This window comes from Eucyclogobius newberryi, unplaced genomic scaffold (assembly GCF_026437365.1).
Source record: "Eucyclogobius newberryi isolate DKJ021-1_F unplaced genomic scaffold, fEucNew1.0.hap1 SCAF_10, whole genome shotgun sequence".
Classification (NCBI taxonomy): Eukaryota; Metazoa; Chordata; class Actinopteri; order Gobiiformes; family Gobiidae; genus Eucyclogobius; species Eucyclogobius newberryi.
Window position 1 is genome coordinate 30,067,574 of NW_027315724.1, and position 10,752 is coordinate 30,078,325.

At 41.3% G+C, this 10,752-nt stretch overlaps 1 protein-coding gene across 1 annotated transcript; it reads left to right on the plus strand.

The window, feature by feature from the left end:
• The first annotated feature begins 200 nt into the window (after window positions 1–200).
• pou2af2 (POU class 2 homeobox associating factor 2) lies at window positions 201–10,752 on the plus strand. Its single transcript, XM_072458719.1, has 5 exons — window positions 201–424; window positions 2,978–3,078; window positions 8,900–8,939; window positions 9,149–9,447; window positions 10,161–10,752. Exons 1-5 carry the CDS (start codon window positions 415–417, stop codon window positions 10,584–10,586), a joined length of 876 nt encoding a protein of 291 aa, XP_072314820.1. The 5' UTR covers window positions 201–414; the 3' UTR covers window positions 10,587–10,752.

The following is a 10,752-nucleotide window of genomic DNA, read 5'->3' on the forward strand; positions in this document are numbered from 1 at the left end:
CATATGGTCACAGCTTGTTAACAACACTTTTGTATAACCCCGGCTCGGCCACAAACCTGCACAGAGAACGTCCCACACAGTAAATCAAAACTAGAAAACAATATGAGCTTTTGAGCATAGCAGAGGGGAGTGACTCAGAGCTGCCCAGTCTCCTCTCCACGCTGTTGCAGCTCACAAGCCCTTAATCTGGACAGCCGATGCAAATAGGCTAAAAAACGTCCCTGCCAGACATTTGCATTTAAACAAATTGATAAAGGTCATTTTGTGGAGCTGGGTGAAGCACAGAGAGTGGCGTGCGTCCAGCCCTTTTGACAGTGAGGTTTAAACTCTCCCCTCAGTATGGTGCTGATGTGCTTGAGGACAGGGACCAACAACTGCAGGGGATAAACAGAGGAAGAGACACACAGGAGCATCATGGACACAGGTACGACGTTAACATTTATCATTTTGTTAGCATTTATTATGTGTTCTTGTATTGCTTAGAATATTAAAGATGAACATTGACTATTGACATTCTAAAAGCAGCGAATTAAAATACTCTTGATCAGGGTAACTTTAAATATAGTCCGTCATATTATTCGTCATATTATTTGTTATTTGCGTGTAAATTTATTCATACTAAATCAATATTTTGGTTGGTTTGAATAAAGTGGGGGCTTATCTAAAGAGGTCCATTAACAAAACAGGGATCTTTTCCATTTTTTTGCATGCAGTTTCCTTCTGTATAATAATAATTTTCATTGAGTTTTATGTCGCTGCTACTCAGGACTGTCCCTAAATCACACCTGTACTAATGACAGATTTATTTATCACTAATTGTATCTATTTCTAATCGTTTATTATTTATAAGATTATAATAATAATAATACTGCGAAGAATAAGAATAAGAATGATAAATATAGCCGCAAGTGGCAATGATCGGCCCTCGCCACGCCGCCGCCGCCACGCCGCAAGAGGAGGGGGCGCTAACGCGCCCCAATTGTCCTTTTATTACGCCTACTGCTGAATCTGTGACGCTGTCACATCTTCTCCTTTGTTTTACCATCAAAGAGCAATTTTATTTCGAATTCTTGGCAAAATGTGCGGCTTTGCCGCACAGACACCGTGAGTCTTTGAATGAAAATGTGGATAACTTTTGATGGTCCTGAAGATGAGTCTCACCAAATTTCAGGTTAATATGTCTAAAGCCCTGGGAGGAGTTTGTGAAAGTCTAAAGTGTAAACATGTTCTGGCGATTTCCCCATTGGAATAACATGGCAGGTTTTGGTCATCGCTACGGCAAAGCCGTAACAATATGACATGGGTCTCATTGACTTTTTTGATCAGGATGCCAAAATTGAGTTTTGTGTCAAATTTCATATAATTTCGCAAAACTAAACATTTAACCTCCATATAAAATCTGTAGGGGGCACTGTGGCGCCAAATTAATTTATTTCACTTCAAGTAGGTTTAGGGCAAAGAGTTTAACAACTGATTCTAATTTGACGCAATTCGGACTTTATCTGTGCAAACAGCAGAAATGTTAAATTTGGGAGATTTCTGAAATTCTAGCTACAGTTTGCGGCTTCGCTGCACAGAGACCGTGACAGGTATCAATGTAATTTGAATAACTTTTGATGTCCCACTCCTCAGTAGCATTTTCACCAAATTTCAGCTTTTTAGGGCCAACGCCCTGGGAGGAGTTCGTAAAAGTATAACGTTTGGAAAAACTCCCGAGTCATGCTTAGCCATTTTTGAAGCAATATGGCCGGCATTTGGTTGGGCGGACGGCGTTGCCGTAATAATGTTTTTTACTTCTCTTGTCACCATCTACCTCTGCGCCAAATTTCATGATTCTACGATCAGATTTTTTTTGGGTCATTTCCTATCTCTCAATGATTTTTTGGTACATTTGGTGGCGCTGACGCGCCAATTTTTTTATTTTAGAAAAGGGAAATAGCCAGAATGTAGAGAGGCACGATTTTTATAGGTGTGCAAATTTTTGTGACTTTTCGTCAATGTTCACTGGGTGAAAAATAGGGGGGTTGGTCCCGAGAAGAAGAAAGAAAGAAAGAGAAGAGAAGAAAGAAGAAAGAAGAAAGAAGAAAGAAGAAAGAAGAAAGAAGAAAGAAGAAAGAAGAAAGAAGAAAGAAGAAAGAATAATATTCCGATGTCAAAACAATGTTTCCCATTTTTCAAATATCATAAACTATACATTTTCGGAAAGCGCTTGCGCTTTCCTACCTCATGGTGTGGGTCCCTGGTCACTGACGGGTACTTTCGTTAATTTTGAGTGGGCTCCGCCCACTTTGTGTTTTTGGCCCTCTATACAGTAATAATGTTCAATTTTTGCATTACATGCTCATATGCACGGAACATGCAAGAGATGGGGAACATATTCGTGACCTACTTAGCGCAAATGAGTGCTTTATATGCTACTAATTAGTATGCACGGGCGTGCATGAGTGAAGGAGTGCGTTAGTGAGTGTTTGGAAGTGGGCGAGCGCTTCGCGCTCGATTTCGTGCGCACTACGTGCGTACTTTCGCAGCCGTGCTTCGCACGGCCTTACGAGATTAATAGGCCTCTCGCCAGCTTGTGGCGCTCGGGCCTAATAATATAATAATGATATAATAATGATGTGACTATGATAATGATAATGATAATATGAATACAAAAGCCACCAGAAAACAACACGTCAGAAATAAACAACATAATGATAATAATAATACGGATACACTTGTTATTCACTTGAGTGTGACATTTATCTTTACAGTAAATTGCCTCTTTTTCACCATCCATTTGCATCAACCAAACCAAATGTCATTTCCATGATATTTACACACCAATCCCAACAGGTCATTCGCCTATATGCATAAAACTGTGAAACATTCAAATGAACAGCATTTGTGGGAATGGATGAACATTTGTATGCAGCTGTGTTACGTAGATTTGTATCTGATGTAAAACCTTTTTTTTTTTTTTTTTTTATATATATAGACTTCTCCAAGAGGGTTTACCAAGGCGTCCGGGTCAAACACACTGTGAAGGACTTGCTGGCAGAGAAGCGATCTCGACAGACCAGTGGACCCAGATACACTGTAAGCATCCCTCCTTTGTCCCATCCTTTCCCATGTCATGTTTCATTCAGACCACAGCTGACAGTCTGTTTGTGGCATAACCATGAGGCTGTCTTTTCAAATCTTCTTCTCTATTTACATTCGGGCTGTTTTGTTCGCTAACGATCCATGGTTGAGGCATTGACCAGGCCCCACCCCCCCTCGCCCCGGCTCCCAAACAGCCTGGAGAAATCTGTAAATAGCTAAACACCGGTTATAGAGCGAGACTGTCCTGGGATGGCCTCACAAAAGGCCTGACACAAAGATGACAATGGCCGTGGCGGTGCGCTCCAAAAGTCCCTGAGGTTTGGGCAGGGCGGGGCGCGGGGTTTCAGGTATAGGATTGAGGCAGTCGGGTCGTGCGATAGGCGGCCTATGCAAAGTCCCACCCTCTCACACCTGCCCGCGGACATTGTCTTGCATTGTTGTCGCGCACACAGAGACACCAGAGACACCAGAGGCAGATTTATTTAAAACGTGCACGAGCAAGACCTGCTTTTCATCCGCCAGCCGCAGTGAAAGGGTCTTTACAGGCGACTGTTTGCCTTGTGTGAGCATCGGCATGTCCACTCCGCAGACACTCAGCTCCCTCACCACGGCCTAATGACGGGGTTTAGGGCCTGACAAAAGGGGATGACTTCAAATTCAACAAAAAACATAAAGCCATAAAATGATCCTGTGCGATCTGTTGTCACGCTGTCACACACGCACGCACGCACGCACATGCACACGCACACGCACACACACACACACACACACACACACACAGAAAAGCCACAAAGTCATTGTATACTCTTGAAAACCTTGACAATAGTTTAGAGGACTATAATTAAGTCTGTGTAAACAAGTCGTAAGTATACAGACAAAACTGATTTTTGAAAGAAATTATATCATCTTCAATACAATTAAACGAAAAGAGCCCCGGGTCAGAAAATACATTAAAAACTAGGTACAAAAAGTGGATTAATCTATTGAAATACATGATTATGTGCTGTTCTAAATAGATCATGTTTGTTACTGTATACTTGTTGCTAACAACAGGGTGTGCTCTGAGGCAGATCTGTCCCTGGGTTTCAGAATGATGAAAAATCAGGACCGTTGCCACAGCCATTAAGAGTTTAACCCTTGTCCTATTCTCAAAGATAGTTAGAGGCTTAAAAATCACTTTTTCATTGTTACTATTTATTTTGACATAAAACAACAAAAATAAACATACAACAGACAAACAAACAAACACATACAAAACACCACAACACTTTTCCCGGACTAAATATCTTATGTTTTGAAAGCAGAAATGGCCTCGAAATGTTGCCTATAACATGAATAAGGACTTCGTTATCCATTAATGTCAGAGAGCTATCAAATCATCACGGTTGCCATAACAATTTAAAACTAAATATATTAGTACTACTTGATATGCATATGAGACATACGACATATTCCATTAAAACGTAGTGAACTATATTGAAGAAAAGGTGGCCTATTTCTCTCCAGATTGATAATTTTGGCATTTATAATGTTACTTCCTGGTTGGACATGAGCAGCAGATGTGACATAGGTCGAGGTAATTCCACAAATGTTACCTAGCAACCATACATAAATTACCCAATGACGTGACAAATATTGATGACCTGATAACACCTTTGTTTTTGGATTGTTTAAACTGTCTGAAAATTGTGTCCATTGCATTTAAATTGTCCCTGCATTTCTATTGACAGAAGGATTCTGTTTTATAACTCGGTTTGATTTCTGTTCACAAACTGCTACTTGAGCATGTAAAACTGTGATAAATTAGACCAAACAAAGTAATCATTAGAAAAGATGAGAGAACCTGGCATGTGTACTTTAATAATAACTAATTAGCCATAGTAAAGCATAAATCAAAATGCTCCACCCTTGGTAACAACTTAAAGGCGCAATGGACGATTTTTTGGCAATTTGAGAACTCAGGTGCATGCGCACTCCCCGTGCGAACCGATACAACACACACGTGCGTTTGTTTATTAGCGCGACGGATCGCATCGCATCTTTAGTCTCCCGTAGATTTCCGTCTTCTTATGAGTCAGCTCGAACTGTCTTTCTCCGTCTTCATTTTGCCCCGTACACTAAGGGAACTATATTATGATAGATCAATGCGCTTAGACACGCGGAAATGTGGGACGAGCCACACGCGGCTGCAGGTGAGCGGTAGGTGCGTTTTATGATTGATACGTGGCAGGACTAATCGGCCGGCCACGCCACGAGGAAATGAGACTCAGATTTGGGCCAAAAAAATCGTCCATTCAACCTTTAATACCTTTAATCCTGACCTCTTAATTATCATTTATAAATCGGGCTCTTGAAAGTGTAGTTATTATAAAGTGTTACCATCATATCTTTTGAGTGGTCAAAAGTCCTCAAAATATGGCCTACGTGTCAATAGGAAGCTCTAACCCATAACTACAGTACATTATTACAGTAAATAGCATTATTGCCAGAGTTACGTGCAATATTCAAACATTTATAGGCAAAATACAAGTGAGGAGATTATCTAATTATCTGATTATTTGCCAATCTGATTGAGGGATTACACAGAAATCTGACCTGAACAAATATATTCAAAATGACTGCAGTATTTTCAAACCCACGACTACCATTTTCAGTCATCATCTGAATAAACTTTAATTATATTGCCAAATAATAGAGCTCACCGATCCAGTTTTTTGTTGTTGTTTTTTTTATTGTCGATGCTGATGATTTATTGTGACACTGCAAATGTAAAGACCATGCGGCGCTCGCCAGTTGGCAAAACAAACACGTCCAAGTGCGACATCTTTCTCCGTTCACGTCCGTCTTTCTGCAGCTGCTGTTGTTTTTGTGTCAAAGCTCTGACAGACGCAGCACCAGACGCATGCAAAACCACCAGACACTTTTATCACATCGGCGCAATCTCTCTGACCTTAGATTTTAGGTGAAAGTAAGATTTCTAATATACAGTCCTCCCCTGAGTTATGGCGCGAGCGAGTCCAAATCAGATGTAGATTTATTACTGATAACATTATGCAACTTTCCAAGGTCCGCCTCCTCTTTTAGAATATTGCTTTGCCAGAAATGTTCCACAGTATATTAAAGTTATTAAAGGCATCAATCTCGCATCAGTTCAATTACAGGTATTTTTATTGCGAAAAGAAATTCCTTGAAAAACAGGCAGGTTTTTTGCCCTGGTAACTTCACTTGTTTGGAATTCAACTTGATACGGTGGAACATAATAAGCAAAGCAATGACGTCTCCATGGAGATAGTGTATTTATTTACTCAGATAAATAGTAAAGCATTTATTTAAGCATTTATTTTGTATCTTTATTTGATGCTCAAGAGGAATTTCCCCTCCGAAACCTTGAATAAACTCATTGCTTTGGCTTGGGGTTCCAGATCATTGTCTTTACTACGTTTATGATGCAAATAATTATGTAGCTGAAAAGAGCGCTGTGTTTATCTCCAACTAATTTCGTGATAAACGAATTTGAATAGGAGCTCTAGTTTACGATAAGAGAGAGAAATATCTCGTGTGAGCTGTGCTGTGCGATTGCTGATTCTCTCACGATGTGTCCACGGCGCTAAGACCGAAGTCTGTTGTAAAACATTTTCATAATTGAGCAGCATTGCTAATTCTCCGGTCACAATGTGCTTTTCATTTGAATGTTTTTAAGTGATGCATGCTACAACGCTTATGTGGACCCACACAGTGTTCTGCAGTTTTTGGGAGCCTTTCTTTTGGCTGAAAAAAGACTTCAAGACTAGACATAGAGAGTCTAAAGGGAACACGGTGTCACATCACCCAGATAAACGACGATTGTAGCTTAGGCGTGCTAATGTGACAGAAATATGACAGAAACAAGGCCTCCTGCTGGTGCCCAGGGTCAGGACCAGACATGGGGCAAAGTCTGGAATAGTTTTCCTGAGGATGTGAGACAGGCCCCCACCCCGCCCGGTTGTGTTTAAATCTAGGCTCAGGACTGTTTTGGCCAGCTGTGCCTATGACTGAGAATTGTATCTGTTTTTTACTATTTTAGATACATTTTAATATGTTTTTATTGATGTATTTTGGTGTATTGTATTGTGGTTTGAATGTGTTTTTATCGTTGTAAAGCACTTTGAATTACACGTTCATAAATTGCGCTCTACCAATACATTCCATTATTTCACAAGCCCAAGATGTGCGAATAACAAATATTTATTGATGCGAGATGGACACTGGCGATCTATGGCAGCTCCAACTGCAGACTGATGGCGAGGACGAGAGACTCAGGGTGGGGGGTCTCGATTGCCAGGCCGGTTCAGGACCAAGGAGAGGACAGAATCAAGCGGTGACTAAGGCTTCTGGGTAATAAAGGTGTGAGGGGTGGTCCTGCTCCAGAACCTCAGTTAACATATCAACATACCGTATTTAATAGTATTTAACACATTGAGATTGACTGAATGTTTGAATAAATAGAAGCATGTTTTACTTTTTGGTAATTAAATAACAAAAGCTATAGTTAGCGAATAGTTTTGACATTTTATGACTTGAATCTACATAGCCAAAAGCCAAACCCAATTTTACGAGCTTGGTTGAAAACAAATGTGCTTCCAGACCACTCTCGCAGTCTGGAAGCACCCGTCAGAACATTTCCATACGCAGCCTTCAGAGAGCCACTGTGCCGTACCTGGGCCACATAAGGAAGTCTTGGCGCTGGCAAATCACATTCAAATTCAAGCCTCAACATTTGCATGCTTCCCAGTCAACATGGGCTTAATATCAACTCTTTCATGTCAGCAATATGCAAACAAGTTCACCTATACCTTGTCCAGAGCTGCTGCTCTGCTCCCTCCACATCCACACTGTCCATGCTTCAATAACCAGCAACGTCCTGGTGTAGACATTCTTTTAATGTTTAATTTAATGTTAAACATCTACTCCATCTACTCTGAGTAGGATTAATATCTGAGTTCCCAGACTTGTTTCGCAGATTGAGAATGACTCTCGGATTGGAGTCAAAATGAGTCCAGATGACTATTACTGAATATGTTTCTACAAAAGATTCCATCTCATTAACATTCACTTACTGGATATAAATTATTATTTTTAATGTGAATGAAGGGTAATCATTTTATTATCCTTTGGCTGGAAAAAAATGTACTATTCCATTAAAATATTGAATAGTATTGTTTTTTCCACAAATAGTCATTTGTGACATAAAATTGTAAAAACATTATTCATATTATTTATTTATTTGATGTATTTATTTTTCTCTAAGTATTATGCCAGTGTTGTACATTGTACAAAGCAGCAATATGTAACTTTCTGGACTAGGAACATCACCTGTATGATTCCATGGAAATAGAAAGTTAAAACAAAACGGATGGAGAATCTGGAAAATGGAGAGAGATGTGTACCTTTTCTGCCGTACTGTGGAATATTGCAGCCAAGATACATTTCCATGGAAACAAGCAGGAGGAGTCAGGGTTGTGGAGATGCAATCCTGCTCACAGTCAGGAGACATATTTTTCAGTGTAAAACACAGAAATGAACAAAACGTTTTATTTTAGTCTATTTTTTGGCTAAAAAGTTCCATACTGGGGCTTTAAAGTGAGCTTAGACTTGTCTCTGACGGGGCCTGTCCCCAAGCTTCAGCTTGATTAGCCTACGTAGATTAGATGAGTTGTTTTTATGGCTTTGAGACATTGAGAACCCACTTCTCAAAACACAGAGTTGTCCTGTCCATTGAGTGAGAAGTCAGTTTGTCTCTATCATGTCATCTAATGTTGTGCTCTGTGTGTCACAGGGGGGGTCCACCAGTCCACCCTCGTTCATGCAGATGTCAGGTAAGATTTCACTGTCTGTGCCTCATGTCTCAGTCTCAATCACTACCATCATTAAGACCATTTAACGCTCACATGACACCACTTAATGCTCTCACTCAGTGATATGCAAAAGACCCTGTTTCTACGTAAACAGGAGGGACATTCTTGCACTATTGGAAATCAGACAGTATCCACTTCTGTGATCATCTAACTTTGAACTGTTCCCTCAGGGTCCCATGTCTTGCCTGCGTACTATGGCATGAGGCGCACCTTCGATTCGGACTTCTGCTCCTCCACAAAGCAGTTCTCCCCGGACCTGTACTCGTCCAGCCTGGGGGCCAAATCGCTGGGCTGTGAGGCCCCCACCATGAGTAGCTACTCGTCCCTCATTGACAGCTACTACCCAGAAACCTTTGGGGACTACCGCACATCGTCTGCCTTCTCCAGCTCTGGTAGCTCTTTCCTGCCCTCCTCAGCCTTGTCCTCCCTTCTGCCCCCCTTCAGCAGCGACACCTCACATCTGTTTCTGGTATGTCCCTAAATAATACAGCAGTGTTATTGCATGCATAAGAGTCATTCAAACAAGGCATTTCAACTCTCAATATGAGGGATTGAAAATGTGTGACCCTCTTCCTCAAAGTGGTCAATTATTTTCCCCCCGAGAGCCATATTTTAACCCAGGCTTGTACTTAGGCATGCTCAGAAGCAAATGTCTGGCTATTTATTATTTCATTCAATTGAACCCTCATTAAATACACATGTGACACATGTACCTTAGCTAATATAATTAAGAAAGAGAAAGCGCACACTATAAACATTATCAAAATCTTGCGGGGGGTGGATTCAAATGATTTTGCCCTTGGGCCACACAATGTCCAGGTCTGCTCTACCTACATTAGGTAGAATGTAGTGGGATGTATTTGTGGACCCTTTAACCAGTGCCTCCAGACAACTTGTCTGGAGCAGTAGACAACAATGCAGCTCCCAGGGCCCAAACTCAAAGTGGAATAAATACATTTTAGAGACAATATGAATTATAGTAAACTAATAAAGTATTTATTTAAACTTAAATACACCAAATAAAACAAACAAACAATTAAACCTCTCAATAAATGTGTATCATAAATATATGAAGACTTTAATCATGCCAATTTAGAAGTAGCAAAATAATCAGCAAATTCAGAACCCCTGTTTTATCTCGCTCTCACTGAAATACAAGGTCTTGTTTTGTGTTGTCCTTAGAGAGACTCTTGGGAGCAGCCGGTCTCTGAGCCTGGGTCTCAGGTGGACCCTCTGTGTGGGGACAGCCTGGCCCCCGTCAGTGTCTCGGCGTCCATGCCCAGCCCTGAGGCCCCTGGCAGCCCGTCCCAGTACCGCTCTCCCAGCCGAGGCTCCTCTCTCACCTCCATCGGTCAGCCATACACTCTCCATCCACTAGAGGACGCCCACTACCACTCCCTCACCGCCACCACCTCCAGCAGCAGCAGCCCATACACCTCGTCCTACGCTTGTCCCCCATACTTAAGCACCCCGGAGCTCATGTCCAAGATGGTCAGTGAGGAGGGGGACAACCACAGCCTGCCTCTCACTAACGATAGCCATTCATCCTGGGCCAAAGAGGACGCCATCAGCTCTTGGTCTCCATATGAAATCAGGAGAGCCTACTAAGACCAAAGACTATATACTATGGCAGGCTGGACAGCAAAGACGCTGTTGTGGTGAAGCACAAACTCAGACACTTTTTTACACAATGAGTGTGAAAGACATTTATGTGTGTAGTGCCTTTCAGAACATGGTTTGACTTATTTATTTAAAACTCATGGATGCGTCCAAA